Source organism: Anser brachyrhynchus (genome assembly GCF_964034855.1).
Source record: "Anser brachyrhynchus genome assembly, chromosome: 7".
Taxonomy (NCBI): domain Eukaryota; kingdom Metazoa; phylum Chordata; class Aves; order Anseriformes; family Anatidae; genus Anser; species Anser brachyrhynchus.
This window is the reverse complement of record NC_137701.1, coordinates 12,140,379-12,162,355: the sequence shown is the minus strand read 5'-3', so window position 1 is coordinate 12,162,355 and position 21,977 is coordinate 12,140,379. Positions and strand designations below refer to the sequence as shown.

Here is a 21,977-nt window from a genome sequence, read left to right as displayed (position 1 = left end):
TGTGCTGGTTTGGGGTGGAATGGTGTATAATAATTGTGCTTCCACAGCATTTTAAGTGCTGGAGAGAAAATACAAATCCACAGCACTTTGCACCGGCACAGAACTTTTCTCAGTGTTATGGAAGTCTCAATGCTCAAATATCCTTTAACTATCCTGGTTTTTATCTTTGCATAGCTGGTGTTACAAGCACTATAGGATTCACCTATACCTGCCCCTATTTTCTTTGGCTCCTCTTCATGCATATGCACATACACAGAGCAAAAAGAAACAAGGTTCATGCACCAGCAATGGGAACAGTAAAACTTCCTAGAGTTCTTTGCATTGGCACGATGGGTTTTGCTGACATCTTTGCATCATTCATAGTCTACGATGCATGAAGTATTTAGGGTTATCACTAAACCAAGGTTTATGGACCAAACCCAAAGTTCACTGAACTCCCAGCAAGAACAACTCCCAGCAAGATTGACCAGACTCTGTCTGAGGCTACCAAATTATTCTCAACCTACAGAATTCACAGATGGGCTTTAGGCTCTAATTCTGCTTCGAATGATGGGCAGTTTGGACAGGATGCTGCAGAACTGTGCCATGAGAGCCACGTAGCTGCTGAGGCAGGCAGGGAAAGCTGCGTGTGAACATGCAGATGACCAACCTCCGGCCTGGCAGCAGTCACCAGCTACAGGGAAGAAGAACATCTGCGTTGATGCTCTGGCTTGAAGAAGGTTGCACTAACGGAGTTTGGTCATTACAGGAACTGATACCAGGAGTGGAACTAGGGTAATCGGAAACTTCTGCTCTCCTAGGTAGTATATGTAGGAGGCATTATTAGTTGCTTTGATGAAGGTACAGGACCTGGATGCCTTTATACAACAGAAAATCTTACAACATATTTATTTTAAAGAAAAAGCCCTCTCCAGCTCAACAAGAAATATCTGGCAGTGAGTGTCCAAGCACTGGGGTGGTGTTGAGATCTAAGGAAGACTTCAGCATTGCACCAAGTGTCACAGACCACAGCCCCTCAGTGCAGAGCCCAACTGTTCGGGGCCAGCAGCTCTGTCCTGCCCAGCACTGCTCTGAGATGTCACCCAGCACCAGGACATGATCAGGCCCCCGTCAGTCATCTGTGCAAGCTGGCATCACGCTGGGATGCTCTGGGATGCTGCTCAAAGCACCCATCTGTGAATGTGGTGGTGCCCAAGCGAGCCATGGGAACATGCTTAGCAACTACTACAGCGCCCAGTCTCTAACCTTAACCCTCTTCCTAAGACAAAAGGGAACAAAGTAAAACAGTTCTCTTTTAAAAAGCAGTAAACAAATTTACTTGATGTCACATTACATTTCTTTCAATGAGAATGTAAGGAGAGAAGTAGTCTAAAGATTTTTTTTTCATAAAAATACAGGTTTTGTGAAACCCAATATTTTGTACTATGTAGAATTGTTAGGGTTGATTTTATTTCATGTTTCGCTTCCTTTTCCTTTTTTACTGTGTTTCATCATGTGGTTGGAACAATATACTCCATCTCGAATCATCACAATTTCACTAAAACACAAAGAGGAGATGCTATGAAAAAACCAGTATGTCCCAATCAAGACCAAGCTGCAGCTGCCAGTAGCAATTTAGAAATAATAATAATAAAAAAATTAAATATTTACACTGTTGCATCATGAGACAATTTACTCATTTTCACTATAGGCAGTGTCACGGAATAATATTGATACGATCAAATATAAGAGAAAAAAATTCAGCAACTGCTTTCATACTGACACAGAATGTTCAAATGCTGAAAAATTCCAAAATTAAGACTTGTTGGTAAAAACTGCTTTGTGGGGAAAAAAAAAAAAAAAAAAAAAAAAAAAACAAGAATCTATTATTACATCCCAACCACACATAAAAACAGGCTCAGAAAAGCCAGAAACACCCACAAAACAATCGACCCCACTCCCTGTGCCTCCTTAATCTTCCGTGCCTCCAAACGGTACCACAACTCTCAATGCTGTAAATGACACTACACGGAGCTAACAGCACTCAGTGCTTTTAAAGTGATTTCTTAATTTAACTTCCAATTTATGAAGGCATTTTACCATCCTTCAACTCTCATTTTCTCTGAGCAAATGCAGACCCTGCTTTGCAAAATGTTAAATAAATGGATGTCGCCAAATTATTAAAATTAAAGGCAAGTGCAGAGTTGGCCAAGCGAATCGTGGCTGGAAACCAGCTTCCAAATTCCCTTAGCAGCTTTCAGATGATTGTGGAAGGATGCCATCAGAGAAAATGCCGTGTCTGCAAGCATCACCTCACCCTGGTATGTTTGGAAAGCTTATGGAAAGCCCATGCCATGGGGAGTGGACTGTGCATGATCGTACATCATCCTGCTACCTTCTGGGGGATGGCTGAAGCCATTAATCAACGACAAAGCTGTCCCGGTCTGTCTTATCCACTGCAGCTTTATTTTTCTCTCTGCTTTCCTAGTGAAAGATCTTGACCTCCAACACCGGCCATTTTCTGGTCCTCACCACCCACGCTCAGAGCCAGTCCCAAAAGAGCCAAGTCCAGGCTGAACTTGCAGCCACCTCTGCACGGTGGCACTCAAGGTGATGGACATTTGTCACCTCACTGCAATTAGTGGCTCCCACCCAAAGGATACGGAGATTTAAAGGCTGTTTCCATCAGCCTGGGCTTCATGCCTCCCTTACCCAAATTGCCCGAGATGCCTCTGGATGTTTTCTGAATGCCTCTTGCCCCCTGCTGTGATTTTATTATTATTCTGAAAATATTTGCAGATGCAACGGAGTCTCTGCAGATTTCTGGGGCTCGCAGGCACGTGCCACCTACCTCTGCCTCCTTCCTGCACAAAGCCTTTAGGAAAATGCTTACTTGAGCTTCGTGGTAACTCCCAGCCTTCATTAAGAACGTATTTGATGGGAAACATGAATGTCCAACGTTTTACCTGTAGTTTTTCACTGATGTGCAGCCAGTTTGGCCGGCTGTGTTTGGACATTTTAGTACCTTTTTTAAGATAACGACCATGGCACACGTGAACTCCTGGCCAGGCATCCTCAGGCTGGCTGATTTTCTGTTGGAAAGATTTGTTGTGCATTTTACAAACACCAGATGCTCGGTGATGAGAAAATAAAGCATACTTTCCAGTAAACAAAAGCAGATTTCATTTGTCTCTAAAGCATAAACAAAAAAACAAACCCAAAAAAAAAGTGAAAAAAGTGCAAAACAGATCGGTACAAACCAGGCTCGTACACATGCTCCAAGGGGAGAAAGTGGTGAAAGAAGTGGGAAATGTGTGTACCTGGAGGCAGTCAGTGGGCTCCATGGGGCAGCGATGGTCTCGGAGGCTCGAGCCTCCTTTCCTCCGCCAAGGCTGGGTGCAGGAGCCCAGTGCCCCAAGCGCACTGCCCGGTCTCTCAGTGAATGCGAGCGGTGGGTTTCTCCTTTCTCTTGCAGGTTGCAACCCCAAGGGGCCAGAGAGCTCATGTGGGGAGGACGACAGCCCTGGAGGAGCTGGTAGGGAACAAAGCAAGTTAAACACGTAGGGGTTTCCTCAGCAGCAGCTGGGGGAATGGAAGTAACGCTTGCTAGAGGAACTGCCTGGAGACTTTGAGGCTTAACTGCAGTCTCGGTTGGTTTTCATAGCCCAAGGCAAATATTTGAGCATCACAGAGTGCAAGGCAAAACCTCTTCCCTTCCTTGCTGCTGCAGGAAAGGGAACTCTGCGTTAGATCTTAAGATTGATAAGTGTGAGCAATAAGGAGAACACTGCAATGTCATTACATAAACCAAGGACAGGCTCTCAGATGGGCTCTTCTCCCCAGAAATACAACAAATTCAATGAGAAGTGACCAGAAACTTCAGCCTGTCTGCTCCAGGGAGACGACCAAGAGGGGACAGGTTAACAGCACGCAAAATCACGGCTTGAGTCTAGCAGCCCTTTAAACAATTCCACATTTATCGGGCCAGCATTTACAGCTCAGAGCTCTCCCAGCTGACAATAAATCTCCTGCTCTGTCCAAGCTGCAGCACAGAGATGCTGCTGCTGACCCGCTCCCCAGCAGGGCCACGGGCACCCAGTTGGGACGGTGCTACGTGAGCATTGTCAGGGGAGACTTCAGCATTGGGAGGCAGGAAGAAGCCGCTTCCAACCCAGAGCGATTCCAAGGTTGGATGTGTTTGTTAGCCCCCATTAGGACTTGTTTTGCTTTGTTTTGATTCACCATCACAATAATCACAAATCACTTGTTTTCTTCCTATTTAGGAGAAACTCTCTTTTTGCCTTTAGAGGAAATTCTGGCATCAGCTAGGACAAAACATTTCCCAAGTGAAAACAGCAGGAATCCTAAAAAAAGAGACCGGCATCTTTGATTGGAGATAGCTACAGGAACTAAACTCTCAGGCGCCCAAAATGCTCTTTCTACTACCTGAGTACAGAACAGAGTCTGCACCACAGCTGCTAATCCCTGGAACAGAGCACTCATCAGAAATGCTCAATGCTCAAGCTCATAGGGATTTTTCCAATGAAAAAATGAAAGCTATAGGAATCAAAATACACTAAGGAATTTTACTGTCTTCAGAGTACTTCCGTGCCAGGACAAACTGTGGAGCTACGTTTCCAGAGACGGATACAAAGAAATCAGAAGCAGGAATGAGAGGTGTAAGGAGCCTTCTCCAGCTGGTTTTGAAGGACCAGGTGGGACAAGAAGACCTGCGGGCTACCCTGAGCAGCAGTGGGGACACCGGGTGCCACGTGAGCTTGTGGAAGAGGATTTGGTGGGGAGAGGCTCCAGACAGCGAGCTCCTCTGCACATTCACATTAGTTTACCTTCAGATTTAGTTGCCGTATCTCTCCTGAAAACTGTCCAGGGGTGGCAAAGGTGCAGGAAACCCCAGTCCGGTCCCTGCCTGCTTGCCTGTAACCCACTTGCAGGCAGCACGGTTCTCCGGCCCCCTCCAGTGGCTACAAAACAGGCTTTTGCAATCCTAGTCCCTGCTCTCTGCTGCATACAGTACTTCCCCTTCCCATGACGAGGTAAATGATTAGGCAGACAGCCATGCTCTTGCACTGGAACATCTTTATTTAGCTATACACAGACCCAGGCCCACCACAGAGACCTCCAGTCTGCTCTTGGATCTCATCTTGCTGCTGTGCACAACCATTCTACCCCAGGCAAAAGCAACAGACCACCGAATGGTGCTTCTTGAAGCAGGACTCACTTGGCTGTCACCTCTGCTCCGTCCCGGGCAGGTTCCTACACTGCTTGCTTCACTGGAACAACAACGGCTAAAGAGGTGCTGTACCTCAAAGGCTGGTTTTGGTGTAAAAAGTGCTTTACTTGAATCTGGGCATGGAAAAAAAAACAAACACACACACATCAACCCTATAAATGCTGTTCTGCCATTTGCAAAACTCCCAAATGGCAGGAAATTATATTTGGGTACCACACCAGCTACCAGTGTTTCATACTCTGAAAATCCCCTAATACAACAAAGACAAGAAGAAAGCCCACAAGAAAAAAAGCTCCTTTGGATTTGCTTTGCTTATTCTAGATCTGTTGTGGTTCTTTAACCTTTTTCATGTCATCCCTTGTCATCCCATCCCACACCTACTTACAGCAAGGCCACACAATGCACACTTTATATATGACGCACAAACGTAACAGGCATTCTTCAAATGAGGGGATGTACGCTGCAGAGCCGTTTAATTTCCCACCTGTGACTTCACAGTTCTGTTATTTGTTATCTGAGCACGCCTCATGGACAGCATGTAAAAGAATACTTTTACAAAAGAGAACGCATTGCTACATAGGAGGAAATGGTAAAGTCTGAATTAAGGCAAAAATAAACACTGTTTATATAGTGCAAAGATATGTAATACGCACATATTATTACTTAGATTCCATACTGGAAGACTAGTGTTTCTTGGGTTTAAAAGGACGAGGACACTCAGAGGATAAAGGTTGAAAGGTTGTGGCGCTACGGAACTTCATAAATCTATTTTGAGATTCATTATTACCTCTCTACAATGAAATTTCCAGATATTCTGTGTATTAAACCATTTCACTTAGGCAGAGCTGGGTTTATGTAGCCTCAGCAACCAATGTCCACCAGGACTACTCCAACAGTAGTTTCCACAGTTCTGGCTTAATATTATGTGAGTTGTTCTACTGAGTTGGACACCCTTCAGTCCCTCAAGCCAAAAGGAAAGACCACTCAGGTTTAAGGCTGGAACCTTTGCAGGAGGCACAGTCCCTCGGCTGAGATGGGCAATGGATGGGTAGTCCCACAAAAAGCCTTCTGTGACTTGATTCCTCCAAAGCTTTGATTCTACTGATGTCCAAGTGCTTGTGGAACTTTAAGCTGGCTTGCTATAGGGTTGGGAGAACCCTCCTTTGACATGTGGATCATGGGCTTGAGATACTCACGGTCAGGGGAATCTTTGGACACTACCTTGGTTGGATTTGAAGACCCATGTAGTCCTTCAAATTTGAGGTCAGAAGGACTACCCACACGCACAAAGTTCAGCATGCTGCTGGAGCAACGAGATCACTGTATCTCGAATTATAAACAAAGAACAGAAAACTAACTGAGGCCAAAGTCCCCACCCTAGCATGACTTGTGCTTACCAATGGGACCTACAAAGGAAGCGTATCAGTACCAAATATTGACTCTGCCATGGAAAGAGAGCTTTTCTCATTTTAACTCACATGGGAGTCACGGTTCTGGGGGGTAGCACAGAGATATGGCTACAACTGCTGGCCTGGGTAGGGTGTCACTGGCTGGCTATCCACAAGAATGCTGCAGGACAGTGTCAATCAAGTGCACAACAGTCAGTGGATCAAAAACTGAAGGCAACGAAAATTTTAACAGGTGATCTGCAGAGGCTTAGCTCTAACTACATACTGCAGTTACATCGGGCACGGAGTGATCACGCTTGTAGCTGCTGAATTCCCCAAATCTCCTTGGGCCACTCTCTGCCACGCATTCTGGCATTTCTCTGCAGCTCTTTCCAGATGGAGCCAGATTTCCCCCGAGGGACGTATGCCTTCCACTTCCATCCTACTACCTTCTCCCAAAAGGCACTGACGTGTGACCGGTTTGCAAAACTATGTGAACAAGTGAAAACCAGAGGGGTAAAAAGTCAACCCAAAGAAGCTGTCGCCATGGCATTTTCTCACGACAACCTCCCTCGTTTTCTGCCTCTATACACTGGAGCTAGAGAGTACGCTCGGTCCGTGCTCCTGCAAAACATTATGGTTCCACCAGCAAGGTGACAAGAGGCTTTACAACCTGTTTGCATCTTTTAGGCATGTTAACACTTCTATAAAGCAAGCACACAACTCTCAGGCAACACACTCATGGGCTGCCCTGGCCCCCTGTACGGTGAAAACCTAAACCATCTGCAAGCCTGAAAAGGAAACAATGCAACACTGCTGCCTTCTCACCTTGAAAGCATGCCCACTGCTACATATCCTTGCCATTAATATCTGATGAGGGTTCTGAAAGTATCTGAGCACTGAGTGTAGCCATCACACTTCAGCCTTTTCTCAACAGTGCCCAGTAATGAAAATTTTGCCACCTTGTCCTAAAATCAATGAGCAGAGCAATGTAAGGGGCCAGATGGACACTGGCTGCCCTTCCAAGCCTGGTCATGGAATAGAAATAACAGGAAACAGAGATTCCATTTTTTTCCCTGTCCTTCCTCCTTCTCTGAAAGCATCTCGGAAAGGCACATGTTCTCCAGCAGATAATAAAAATATACAAAAAAACGTCCACTGCTGCTTATCAAACTCCACCATAAACATATCCAAGGGGGGGACCAGAAACTGAGCTGTGACTTTGCATTCATTGATGCCTCTGGAAAAAAAGTATCTCATAAACTAGCGTCAAACCCTATTCACCTTTCACTTTCCTGCTCGAAATTTCTTCAGGTATTTGAAAGCAGATATACCCAACTAAAAGATATGCAACTCACCCCCTCCTCCCTCAGCAGCCGGTCTGAAGTGTGAAGCAATTCAAAGAGCATCTAAAAGCAGAGCACTCATCCAGGGTAAGATGCTGCTGGTGGAAGCTCCACAGAGGACAACTTTCTAAGTGTCCCTTCGTGGACCTGTAAGGGAGAGGCCGGCACAGGTGGGAAGGGAGCGCAGGCACTGTGGGGCTCAGTGCTCAGTCTGTGGGGTGGCCTTGAGGATCCACTCCCACAGAGCCAGGATAACCAGATTTCCCCAAAGGCATCTGAAACTGCCTAAATGCAAAGCAGCTTAAACAAACCCATCTCCCTGTTACCACAGAGGGTCAAGGAGAAGAGCGGCTGGAGAGGGATCCCATTCCCAAAAGGGCCTGCCCTGCTGTCACTGTCACCCCATGCTTAACCCAGTTCTCAACAACAGTGCCCCAATACCATACAAGAAATAAATCACCAACATCTATATTACTTCTAAAAAATACCCTTGGCAACTCCATGGGCATGGAAAGAACATTTGGCAGAGAAACACAGTCCAAAAAAGCAGTTCGTAACGTGAGGACTAGAAAATCTTGGATCAGAAAAGCTGAAGCAAGTACCACTTGCTGCCTGGGCATTCACCCAGGAGGGACCATCTCACCTCTGCCCTTCTAAAAGCTGCTATTGTGAAAATGTTTACTGTACAATGACTATGTCTCGACCTCTAAGGAGCTGGCTGACCCCAAGACACCCAGAAAGACTGTCAGCTCCTCGCAGATTGACACTGTTCCGTGAGCTTGTGACACGAGGGAAAACGGCAGCGTAACGGCACCAGAAATCAAAGGAGCCTGGTCAAAGCTCTGCCAGATGCAACACTGCATTCAGAAGCTCACTGCCTACTAACTCCCTGATAAAAGATTAGAAGTCCTTTCTTCTCCCTTCTCTGCAGTGCTGACAGAATCAGGATGCAAACAAAAATGCCCATTAGGTGGATTTGGGAGGGCGCTGTCTGGTCACGCTGCCACTGGCATCTGGAGTAAAAGGCAGGTAGGAATTTCTAACTCTGTGTGCTCTGCATTGTCACCTACCTTACTGGCCTTTCAGTAACATCATCATCACTGCAATATTGCAAGCAGGAAGTCTAGAGAGAATTTTGGGTGTCTTTTTCTTCATAATCACACAGATACATTCACAGGCATTGCACCAACCACTAGCAGCACAACAGTTTAATTTAGCAACCCCTCCACTGTTGCTCCTGGTCACTCCCAAATATTCAAACCCACTTACAGTGACCAGAAGGTGAGTTTGGCCATTACATTTCCAGAAAGTACCCCAGAAATCTTTCAGGTTCACATTCTGGCTTCACCTGAGTATCCCAGTCCTCGTCCCTGCAGCACCGCAGCGGTGACTGAACCACAGGGATCCCATCGCCCCAAAATGGGCCGTGTAGCTCTCAGTTTCCATGGGTGAAAATAACGTTTCCTCTTCTCTCCACATCTTCTCTTTTATGCTACAGCAGCGGTCCTGAGACTTGGCCCAGTCCTAGGCCGTCGGGAGGAGGACCGGCCAACCCTTGCCTCGTCCATCACAGTGCTGCAGGGAGAGCCAAGATGCCACAGCAGATCTGGCGGTCTGTCGAAACAGCTCGGAGGGGATGGGATTACATGTTCTGCTACTCTTCCATCTGTGCGATGGGGCCTCTACAGGAAGAAAGCCAAGTCAGCAGCTACCTTGCAGCACGCAGAGACACGGATACAATTCTCCAAGTAACGCGCAGCCACTGGACAGGAAACTTGATGCATTTCACACCAGAGGAGGAAAGAAGAAAATACACCCACTTTTACAGCAGCAACCACAAACTCCGTAGGTAAGAGAGAGGCCAGGTACTGACAGCAGAAAGGAACGGTGCTGTTGTAAACCAGCACTGGCACCGAGGCAAGGAGAGACTCCCTTGCACGCTACAGGAAGATGAAAGGCTCGAGTACAGACACATTTGCCACGCAGAAGTGCCTCTGAGACCCAGGGTGTGTGTAACACGGAGCAGTAACAGAGGTAGAGTCATAACAGACAGACATATGCTAACAGCTACAGGATATACTGTGTTTGCTCATGTACCAGCCACACGCACTGACTGGCCTCATTGCCCAACCAGCCGCAAACAACAGATCACCAGTTAAAGAACTGGTAGCTTGAGTACAGACGCACAAAATCACCGCACCCCAAATCTGAAGGGGAAAATCACAGGGGCAGGGAATTGTGTGCACTCCATGAGCAAACCAGTATTTCTCTGCGGGGGTAGGGCTAGGATTGGCACCTGGCTTTATCAGCTCACTCGTTTTGCAAACCAAACTGTCCCAGAAAGCAGCCAGTTGCCCTTTAACTGTGTTCGTGAAGTAAAAATTGTTTAATGGGGTCTGGGACTGGAAGGATATGGATCAGATCCAGACGAGATTTGCCAAGTATTCTCCGTACAGCTATGCGGCAGAGAGACAACAGGCTCCGGGCGCGGCCTGCAAGAAAGAAAGCAGAAGAACTGTTGAGGGACAGGGAGAGGAAGAGGGAGAGGTAACAGCGTGCACATCGTGCTGAGCTCCGGCTGGCAGCGGGGGAGCCGCTGACCCCTTCCAAACGCTGAGGCCACGTCCTGCACAGCAACCTGAGGGCAGTGCAGGCGAGCTGAGCACGCACAAATCCTCCCTGCATGGAGGCCAAACCTTTCGGACAAGGATTTGGAGCGATCACAGCCGCTATGCAGGCAGTTTGGAAGGGCAAGGTGGCAACTGCGTGGGGCTGTGGCTGTGGAGCCACAGGAGGTTCAAGAGATCACTGCCCAACCTGCACCAAGCAAGGCTGTGGGAGGCTTTGTACTAATGGCATCATTGTTAAAAGATGGGGACTTTCTTTTTGCACTAAACTGACCCCTGGGAATCAACAGCATTGATGGTCAGCTCAGGCCTTATCCCGAATTTCCTTTGATGGCTTCCATTGGGTTCACTGAGAGCTCTTCAGGGACAAGATGACGGGAATGTCCGTGCTGATTCGGGAACTGGACCTCCAAGGCATCCCTCCGTGACCCTGCACATTCCACCCAAGGAGTCCCTTCTGCCTCCTAAACCCAGGCCTGACGGAAACCACCTGCTCCGTACTCACATCTCCTCTCAGCAAAAGTCAAAAGGCAGGTTTAAAAACCAGGCATGTGCAACGTTGAATAACTTTGGGGTTGGGGTCCGGGGATTGTATCCCACATCCTGGATCCCTTCCCAATTTCTCTGGTCTGGAGTGCAAGAGTGAAACCCCACTTCCGACCCTGGTGCAAAGCCCTGGCCTTCACCAGCTGAGCCTGGTGGTTTTACGAGGTGCTGCCATTGCTGGAAGCAGGGTACATGCTGAAGTGATGCTGCTTTTGTTATAAAAAGAAATAAACAGCAGGTAAATTTAGGCATGTTTGGGCTTGTGGCTCTGGCTTTCTTCTGCAACTCATTTGCTTCCCAGAGGGTGTTAAAATCTAAAAAACCACCTTTTTCCACCATTTTCCACCACCATCTAAGCTCCCTCTTTCCATCCACTACCACCATTGCATCTTTACTTCCCAAGCAGCCTGCCCAGACACAACTACCCCTTGAGCACAGGGTCACCTGAGAATCGTGAGGATACATCTGCATGGTGCTGGAGACCTCGGTCTCACTGGATGTGCCATAACCTGGCTGCGGTCCTCAGACCGAAAGCCCTGCCCTGACACCACCCCGCTGCCTAACCTTGCCTCGGGCAGCTGAGGATACCACCAGGCAATGGAAAAGAGCTGGGAGGAAGATTTAAAAAAGGCAAAATTGTGGTCAGAGGCTGGGCTAAAGAGACTGGGTTCACTGGCAGCTCAAGGATTCAAGAGGGAAAACACTGTGTGAATGTACAAAATGCATCAGGAAGGAAAGAGGGAGCCTAGCTAGGGGCTCGCAGGGAACTATGAGGCCATTGCGGTGAGCTGTGAGTGCCAGCAGGCAGAGCCTGAGGCAGGCGGCAGCTCAGCAACACTGAGGATCCACTGCGGAGCTGTACAAGGCCTGGTGAGGTCAGTAACACCTGGCTTCACCGCTTGTTAAATCCAAGCTATCTTTTTGTGTGTGTGCTTGAATTGCTTTATGCTTTTAAGCTGGGTATAACCTGCTCACTGGACCTTTTGCAGCTGGCTAAGGGCAGCTGAACAAACAGACGCAGAAGAGGGTGACGACACTCACCCACCCGGGGTCCTGCTGCCTGCTTTGTTAGGGGGAATCCTTTCGTTCAAGTCAGCAAGAGTGCCAACAGGCACTCGAGCTGGTGTCTAGGCAGATATGGCCACCAAGCATGGAACGCACCAGTAAAAACATATCCCTGGCACCCAGCACACCCTACCCACGCTAACAGCTCCTAACCACCAAATAAACTCTCCAAGACGTTCTCCTGAGTCCAGAGCTAGACAAAACCAGTCGCCGCAGTAAGCCAAAGCCACTGACTTACCCCGTGCTTCTTTGAAGACCTGCAGAGCCTCAGGGTTCACTTTGACCCTTCCCGTGGAGTCGAATTCCAAGGCCTCCACTTTGACCAGGTTCAGGTTGGCTCCAAAGTCAATCAGGAGGTGGATGAACGCCGCGTCGCAGCCGTGCCGCAGGACGGCGTCCATCACGCACACGGGGGAGCCCCGGGAGAAGCCCTGGATGTTGATGGGGCCGCAGCAATTAAAATCGGGGTTGGCTCCGGCCTGGAGGAGCAGCCTGAAGCACTGCAGGTTGTGGTAGGCGGCGCTGATGTACAGCGGGCACACCACCAGCGTGGTGAGGGGCCGCAAGGAGAGGCTGGAGACCCGAGAAGCCAGGTGGTGGTTCACGTCCACGTCTGCGCCGTACCTGGGTGGGAGAGGAGAGACCCTTTGGACAACGCCGCCACCACCACAGGGCACAGGGGCACCCACACCTGCCCTCAGAAGGGTCTGGCAAGTGTTCTGTTGTTCGCTGACACACCAAGCACGATAAAATCAGATGAAGGCCACAGTGGTTCTGAAGAAGGGTGTCTGCAGGTGAATTTAATGCAGCTTCACCCGTTTACCTCCACAGTTAATTCGAGGGAAGCTTTTCATCATGCCTCCCTCCCAGGGACAGGCAGGGAGAGGTTGGAGCAGGGATGCGGCGTCCAGCATGGTCTGATCTTCAAGAATAAAGCTGTTCCTCTGCCAGCACCAGCAGAGGCTCAGGGCTGAGGAGGAGCAGCTGAGGGACACCTTTCCTGGCCCTCCCGAAGGATGTGCCGAGCTCAGCCCGGAGCCAGCAGCACGTAATGCTGGATGCCGAGGGGCTGGCTGGGAAGCAGGAGATGCTTCCAAATGACTCAGTGGAAGAGATGCAGTGAAATAACTTCCCCACCAGGATAACACAGGCCAAAAAGCAATACAAGCGATTGATCTGAGTGTCACAAACAGCAGGGAAATGGAAACAGAAATCAGTGCTCAACAGTGAAACGTGTATGACAAAATCCCGCTCCCGAAGGAACTTGGATGGCTGAAATCCCATCAGAAATCCCAACACAGAGGGAAAGAGAGATTCAGCCAGTGTTAATCGCAGCTGAAGGGACATACCTGCCAATTCTGAGCATGTAGGAAACTGGAAAAATACAAAATAATTGCGTCAGACCTCCCACTCTCCCCATGCATCCTGTGCCACTCAACTCACAGGTTGTATTTCACACCAGATTAAACTTTTACATTTAACATAAATTTTAAATTTTAATATTTTACACCAGATTAAACCAGGGAGCGAGCTGAGGCCCTGCTCAATGGAAATCAGCAGCATCATGAAACAGAAGCAGCAGCCACGGCCTACCTCTTATCAGGAAGTACAGGAGGCACTACGTTTGACAGAGCAGAAAACAAGGCTTACTGCCTTTGGTCCTGTTTATTTTTTTGTTTTAGGAGAAAGCGAAGAATACAGCCAAGAAAATGGGAGCAAGAAGGCCAAGTGCTGCTCTCTAGAAAAGCATGGAATTTGAAAAATGGTAACGCTGCACAAAGAAGAGAGAGCAGAAGTAAGCCTTTATTCCCCCCAGGGTGGGTAACACCCAAGCAGCGGGGACACTGTAGCTCCATCTGCTTCACGTGCAGCTTGGACTGGAGCAAGGAGGAAGACAACACAATCCCCTAAGTGGTAGCTGGTTTTAATTGCAGCGTTACGGATCAAGTCCTGTCCCTTCCCCACACAGGAACGAACCATTCCTTCAACCGCCAGCCCCTCTCCCAGAATTGCAAGCCACGTATTCAGAGAACTAGATTTTTCTGTCTTTGTGGATATCACATAATATTCCTTCCTGCAGTTAATAAAACAAATAAGGAAACCACCTGGGGACAAATTCTTCCTCACTGCAAGCACGACTCTTTCTGAACCCAGTAGGGGTTGGTCCCTCTCCAGTAAACACTTAACCAAGGGCTTCAAGTCAGAGGACAGGAATAGTCTCATTTAAATTAAGCACACGTAGAACAGGGGCTGAGGAAACTTGTCTAAGAGCTGCAAATGGCACGCAGTGTATTTTTACCCCAATGCACAGGATTTCTCAAGCAAGGGCACCTAGGCTAAGATCTCCGGAGACCTGTGGGGTGGAGAAAAGCAAGGGAAGGCTGCGGCGAGGCAGGAATTGACACTGCTGAGCGCAGGCTGGTCCTCGCACCAGCCACAGGGTCAAGCTTTGCTCCCCAGACCAGGCAGCTGGCCTGGCGCTTGCTGCACGCTCAGGGGACATTTTCCACCTTCTGGAGACTTTCACAGCACTTTGCTGAATTTGCATCACTTTATATTCATTGAGTAAATGAGAAAAGGTGCCTGCTCTCCACAGGCAATCGCATGTGTTCCCTGTAGCTAAAGAAACCTCTTAACATTGGGCTACACAAGCATTTGAACAGAATCAGCTGTGCTGCTAGGGAACTTTCACAGGAGGGTCGTGGGGCCGCCGCTGCCTCCTACGGCCACGGTTCTCACCGGGCAGCAGGTAGCCCCTCACTTCAGTCCTCTGCTTTTCTGTTAATTGTTGATGCCAAAATTATCTGTAGAAACCCCCATTTCCAAGCAAAGCAAGCAATGCTGCTTTTATTAGAGCTGTGTACCTGTCTGAGGCACTGGCACGATTTGTCAGATCTCTTTTTCACTGCTTTTAGTGTGGCAAAAGCATCCTCTCATCCTCCGTACACTGGGTCAGCCCTCGGTTGCGCTGCAGTCCAATGCCATCACAGCATGATCGCATAACAAGCTGTTGGGAAAGTAATCTATACCCTGGAAATATAACCGTAAATATTTCCGCCAGTCGTCTGACAAAATGGATCACCATTCCCTACCTCCGCGTGTATTTACTATTAATGGATACAGTTTCACCTACTGCTTGGTTAGCTGTTTCAGCAATTGTGGTAGGGCTCAGGAATCCCCATTGTGCTGCCATACGATTATAAAAAATGAACCAGGTGATGTTTAGACACCTGCAGCGAGCCTGACTGGGTTGGGCTTTCTTTTCAGAACACTGAGGCTCTCTCAAGCAGAATATTCCGAGATATTTCCTTGTATCTCAGCATAAGTGTCTTCCTCACTGCATTCCCCTTGCCAAGTCCTTTAGATCAACATTTTGAAAATCTCCGAGTGAGCTTTGTAACATAAGACTGCATTTTAAAGTAAGCAACTCTGAACAGATCTGTGAAATCCGTACTCCAAGATATTTGAAATTTTGGGCAATCTGACAATTTGGTATTAGCTTAGCAGCCTTGGGAGAGACATCGTCTAATAAAAAGATGTTGGACAAACTCCAGTTAATTTTTAATCCTGAAAGTTTTCCAAAATCTTGCTTTTAATATTGCTGGCAAGGTATCCCGAGGAGTAGACACATAAATCAATGCATCAGCTCTCCATGTGCTGAAATACCATTTGCTACATTTCACCCTGCCTTAGTGGATATCAGGGGAGATTCTGGGGAATGCAGCACGTATGCTGAACCCTGTACCAACAAGCATGGGGCGACGGGGACGTCGTTCTCTCAGCTTGCACAAAAAGGAGCAAGGAAGGGGCTGGTCTCCCCTTCTTTCTGCTTGCCAGCATCCTGAGAGCTGCACTTGTGTGAAAATTAATTTCCCCATCAGCAAAAATCCTTTCCATTGTTATTTTCTAGCAGCTACAGTCATTGAAGGGGTTCCTTGGAGAGTGTTTCTCTGTGAATCCAAATAAACTTTCTACTTTTTCTAAACTTTTACTACTCCTTTCTACAACCTGTATTTCCCCCCTATAATCCACTCTTATTTGGCATCAAAGGCTCGTATAGTTGCTCAGCACAATCCCTTATATAAAAAAGCTTCCAATTTAGAAGAAAGCACGCATCATGGCACGCCACAGAGGAAGAAACTCAAGTTCACACAGCCTACTGCTCGACCCTGAGCCCACTCACTGCTGGTAACAAGCACCTCTCCTCTCTAGGACAGAAAATGTTCACAGCAGCAGGAATAAGCAAAAGAAGGATGCATTTCTGAACAATTTTCGGTTGGGTGGGTGATCCGCCTCACTCGTAAATTCAGCCAGGTGGGGCTGAGCAACAGGGCATGGAGCTGGCCACGGGGGAGTAGCAGCAAGCAGACAGTCAAGATGAAGGCTGGGGGGAAAGATGCTTTGCAAGATTTGGCTCTGAGACACTCGCTGGGAACTTCTGCATTCTCCCTCCAGCCCATCAGTGGCCCCTCTCAGCCAGCTTTGCCAGGCCTATGGAGGCACCAGGCATGCGAAGAGGGAACCGACGCTCCAAAGATCCCACGGGGAGGAAGAAATGGAAGTTAGAACCATTCCTCTCCCCACCAGGACCATCCCCAGCCTGCACCCACTTCTCACCTGATCAGCTCCCGGAGGATGTCTGCCCGGCCCACACGCGCCGCGTGGTAAACGGGGGTGCTGCGGTGGTGCCGGCTGCCATTGGGGTCAGCCCCTGCTTCCAGGAGGATCTTGGCACACTCGAGGTGCCCGTTGACCACGGCCACGTAGAGGGCGGTCTGCCCCTTGACGTCCACCAGGTCGATCTCGGCCCCTTTGCGCAGGAGGAAGTCGACGCAGGGGCCGTGGCCGGCGGTGGCAGCGATGCGCAGCGGCGTGCAGGGCAGCCAGCCGCAGCACCACACCGACTTCTCGTTGATCCGGCTGGCATGGGTGGGAGAAGCAGAGGGTAAGAGAGAGCCCTCGGTCACCAAAATGCTCCCAAAAAACCCCAACCCCCTTCTCCCTTCGTAACAGGAGATGTCCCAGATCAGAAGTGACCGAACAGGGGACTACAAAGGTTTAATTCAAGCTGCTCCAAAAGTGGCAGAAGGTTGTCAAAGCAGCAGGGAAACAGAAAGAGGACACAGGAAGGAGCAGAGAAACACTTGAAAACGCAGGCATCTGTATCCCTCTGCTGGTACATCCACGTGCTCAGCCTGGCACCATGGGATGACATAAATGCAAATCCAGGGAAGCTCAGCACAGCGCAAGCACAGCCCTGCCAGGAAGGAGCCAGCTTGGAGGGGCAGCCGTGATAAACAGAACAGCATAAATAGACCATTAGCATCCTTGTTAGACAGCCACACTGGCAGAAGAGCTTTTTTCAATTTATACAAGACATGGCTGTAGTTGTAGGCTGCTAGGATCCCCTCTGAAATCACCTGTACTGTCATACTCATCCAAATTTCAGGTTAGCCCTATAAATCTCATAAATATCCAGACTCAGTCCCCAGTTCTCTGCAAGTCTCTGTTCAACAGAGAAGCACCATGCAGAGAGGAAGGGATTTCTTTAAGGCCAGCACAGGCAGGCAGAAGTGCCCTTTAGCCAGCACAGCAGTGGATTTGCTCTTCTAGCTCACTCCACGCCAGCCCGTGTAATTGGTACAGGACAAAGCAGCATTCATACACTGCAGTTAAGGCAATTTGCTAGGAGAGCAATGCCACAATGTTTTTGTTCAATCATGTTTTAGGAAGAGGAATAATATAAACCCTGCATCAGGCCCTCAGCTGTGAAGTCTTTTGATAAAAAAGCTCCCTTTAATCCTTGCAGGTTTGGGAATCTCCACCCCATACCTACTACCAGATTCAAAGAAGTCACTTCTCTGCTCATTCCACCACCTGTGTGATGACGCTGCAGGTTCTGCCAAACTTTGCTTTTTCCTGCAAGGAAGGATGCCAGGTTCAGCTTGTGACCTCAGAGGGCTGCCTGGCCCTGCTCAATAGGGTTACCACATAGCAGGGTACAAAAATAAGGCAAAACCTCAGACCAGGGGACCAAAGAGTCCCAGCACAGCTGCCTAGGTGGCAGAAGGCGGGTCTAGCTCATTCTCATTTTTGCTGAAATTACGTTTTTTTAAGGCTAGTAGACATTTTGCACTCTAAGCAGTTTTCTCCACGGTGCAGGAAAATTAATTAACTATCCCCACGGTCACTGACTTAGCACTGGGCAGATTTTGTAACATAGGGTGTTTCAGGTTTATATTTGATTGTAATCCCTTTTGTATGTTTTTCCCATTATATGTAGACTCCTATTTTCAAGGTATTGCATTTCCATCATGATCTGAAAAGAGTTTGTGCGTGGACGCTGCACACTCACAAACTGGCTTGAGATTTGCCTCCTGGGAGACCGACAGGGATGATTTCAAGGGTGAGCAGAGCAGCCTCCCACCAGACACATCTCCTGTAAAAATGGAGCAGGGCACTTCTACCAGCAGGAAAGGTCTGGAAACGAGAAGCAGACTGTGGGGAAAAGGGGGAGGATAGTGTGGGGTGGACAGCCCCATTGGACTTAGGTAGTCATTAGCCAAAATCTTCAGAGCGGCTTTAAGTCACACCTCGCACCTGGCTCCCCCTTGGTCCCATGAGGATATCCAAAGCCAGTTACCGTGTGGCAAGCCACTCGAGTGGGAGAAGCACCCCTCACCTTTGGAAGCTCTCCTCTTGCAGCAAGCTCTTGAGCGTGGGCAAGTCCCCGACGTAGGCTGCGTCGTGCAGCCGCGTGTCCTCACAGTGCTCGATGGGGTGGTCGCAGAACTGCTCCCGCAGCCACTCCTTGAGATTACGACCTGCGCTGGAGAGAGGGGAGCTGGGTTGAGTCCTGGCAAGAGGCTGCTGGGGGAGGCAGGTGCTGGAGAGCCTCGGCGAGGCTCCCAGGTGGCCACAGGGCTACCAGTGGGCTGGGGGAGAGTCTGCCTTGCTGGGAGAAGCCACCAGCATCCCTGCGGGTGCCGAGAGCAGGGAGCTGGGGGGCGAGGGGTTGCCCCCATCCCACACACACCTGCAGAGGTGACACGAGTGCTCGAAGCCCGCCACCGAGCACAGCCAAAGACAACAGCGGTACGCACGTACGTCCCCAGCCCCAAAATTCTGCACATGCCGAGGCTGACACCGAGCTCCCCAGCATCTCCCACAGCCCTCCCTGGGAGGCACGGGGGGCTCTGGTGCCCTGCACAGGGTTACGGTGAGGTACCTCAGGGCACCTTCATGAGATTTCCGAGGCATATTCACTGACAGCTAGGTCCGGGGGGAAATAAAAAGGGGGATAAACGCGGTTACAACCCTCAGCGACGCAAAGAGATCCTCCGCGCAGGGAGCTCCGCACCGAGAGGGGAACCCGTGCCCTGCCCCGGGGCTGCCCCCAGCAGCCTCCCCCGGCCACCCCCGGCCTCCCCGCGGGGTCTCCCCTCGCCTCACGGTACCTGCGTGCCCGCCCGAGGCGCCCAAGGAGGCCGCCGGGTCGCCGCCACCTCCGCCGCCCGGGGCGGCCCCGGCGCCGGGGGGGCTGCCCTCGGCCATCGGCCGCAGCTCGGCCCGGGGACCCCTGCGCTGCCGCCCTCACACCGGCCTCCGGCCTCCTCCTCCCCGCCGGCAGCCTCCCGGCGGCCCTCCCTTCGCCGGGCCGGCCTGATTGGGTGCCCGCCGCGGCTTCCTGCCTCGGCGTTAAGGTGGTTTTCCCCGGCCCGAGGAGATGGCGGCACGGTGCCTCCCTCAGAGCACCCCCGGCGTGTCGGGGGAGGCGGCGGGGCTCGGCTTCTGCCAGCTCGCCGGGGCAGGAGCCAAAATGGCCCCGGGACCGTGCCCCCCCGGAAGCCAAAATGTCGGAGCCTGGGTCTGCTCCCCACACAGCGCCGTCGGTCCGAGCCTTGGAGGCTCGTAAGGTTTCTTTCTAAAAATGAGAATGTCAAAAGTACGGAGCTCGTTTGTTGGCGGACAGACCTGGGGGACCTTGCAGCAGTCACCAGAGGAAAATGTGGCAGGCTATATGCCGAAAATGTGCCCAGTTCTCCGTAACAAACCCACAGCCACCACCTGCTGCAGAGGTGCAGACCAGGTGTGTGAAACCTGCCTTGTTCCACCTGGTAAATCGGAAGGATTTTCTGTGCCTAGGCGGGACAAGGTTCACCGATAGCTCAAAATTACAGAGTGCTGTATGATCACGTTTCCCTGTTTTTCCCTGCGGCGTAGCTCCCAGGGTCCTGCTCATGCAAACACTGCTAGAACGGCTGTGCTGAGCATGGACAGGACTGGAGGTGAGCAGGAAGGCGAGCCAGTCATGAAAACATGACCAAGAAACAGCAAGGAACAGGGTCAGAGCAAAAATCCACTACTTTGTGTAAACCCCACCAGGTATTTTCAAAAACAGCACTCTAAGCTGCACCCTCAGAAAGCAGCGGAGAACTTGTGAGGTGCCTGCACTTTGGAAGTGCAAAGTGCAAACAGAAGTACAGGCGTGTAGAAAGATGCACACGTGCAAAAGGTCTGCAAGGAGAGGGGTTGACATCGAAACCAGCCTCCTCCCAGGGCAGCTCTCACAGGCGAGCTGTCGTAGCGGCTCGCTGTGTTGGCGCGCTGGCACAGAGCCACCCTCCAAGCGTTTGAAACACACCCTGACTTGTGAGTGCACATTTGAGTCCCCAGTGCCAAAGGGGAATGGTGGTAATCCATCTAGCTTTCCTGTAGCTCCACTCCTGCTGCTCCGTGGCAGGATATCAGTCCACAGACGCCAGACTCTGGCTGCAAATATGGTTTCCTGTAACTGTTATTATTTGGGCTCAAGCGATCCAGAGGAGAGATGTGCAATCTGCAAGTCAAAAGTGTTTGCCTTGCCCAGTAAAAGATCAAAAAGGGAAGGAAGCAATGGGATTTTCAGAAGCCACCAGCACTGGCTAGCACTGCCACCTTCCCCTGCTGCTGTCCTTATGCCATTAAACAAGGCAGACCTGGGGCCAAGGAACGTCCCCCCTGGAATGAATTGGCTGCCGGTCTGGAAATGTGACTCAAGGTCTGTTTGGCCTTCCTTGAGTCAGAGGGACCAGATCTGGAAACCAGACACTGGGGCTAGGTGGAGCTCCAGCCCTCAGTGTTGTCGGCCTGCACTCCCGCACATTTGTGGAAGACTTCCTAGGATCGAGATGGGATCTGTCAGGGCTTGTCAGGGCTGGACAGTCTCTGGGATGATGGAGCAGATTAACCACCCTCCGACAGGCTCCTCTGTGAGCAGCATGTTCCTCCTGTGGTTTCTAACCTGAATCTACCATTTGATCCCTCAACAGAGGCTCTGTGTGACCACTCTGTCTGCTTGCTGTCAGGGAAGTGGCCTGGCACTGGGCAGCAGCACAGCGGCTGCCACAGCTCTGCCAGGGGCTGGAAATTGAAGCTGGAGCTTCAGCAACACAAGCAGGGGATAAATCCATCTCGATGTACATCTCAGTTCCCTGTTGCTATGCCTGGTAATAGCACAAGACAGACCAGAGCAACTTGCTAGCAATTGCATTGTGCCACAGGTTTAATGGGACGAGATTTAATGAGCTCCCCCAGCTGCAAAGCATTGTGTTGGACTGCTGGCCAGCAGTGAGGTCTCATCCAGAGGAAAAAGGCACATTAGTGCATGGGCTTTCATATACATGGCCTCAGACCAGAAGCTGTAATGCCTGTGTGCACAAGGGGATAGTTACTGCAAGGGACAGAAACCTTTGTACTTCAGTGCCTTCGTAGGAAGAACACGATGCCAGTTTTC

At 50.0% G+C, this 21,977-nt stretch overlaps 1 protein-coding gene across 3 annotated transcripts; it reads right to left on the bottom strand.

Annotated features, from left to right (window-relative positions):
• Window positions 1-5,063: 5,063 nt before the first annotated feature.
• On the bottom strand, window positions 5,064-19,893 carry ASB1 (ankyrin repeat and SOCS box containing 1). Of its 3 annotated transcripts, XR_013953993.1 has the most exons (6): window positions 19,239-19,588; window positions 18,885-19,031; window positions 16,820-17,122; window positions 13,552-13,576; window positions 12,441-12,826; window positions 5,064-10,456 (listed from the first exon to the last, which is right to left on the bottom strand). XR_013953993.1 is itself a non-coding variant. In XM_080601072.1 (5 exons), the coding sequence occupies exons 1-5, from the start codon at window positions 19,754-19,756 to the stop codon at window positions 10,323-10,325; spliced, it is 1,062 nt and encodes a 353-aa protein (XP_080457198.1). In that variant the 5' UTR covers window positions 19,757-19,893; the 3' UTR covers window positions 5,064-10,322. The 3 variants fall into 3 exon arrangements, 2 of the variants coding, with proteins under 2 accessions (XP_080457198.1, XP_080457197.1); XM_080601072.1 differs by lacking the exons at window positions 13,552-13,576; window positions 19,239-19,588 and adding an exon at window positions 19,660-19,893 and having other exon boundaries at window positions 18,885-19,026; XM_080601071.1 differs by lacking the exon at window positions 13,552-13,576 and having other exon boundaries at window positions 19,239-19,573.
• Between the last annotated feature and the right edge of the window lie 2,084 nt (window positions 19,894-21,977).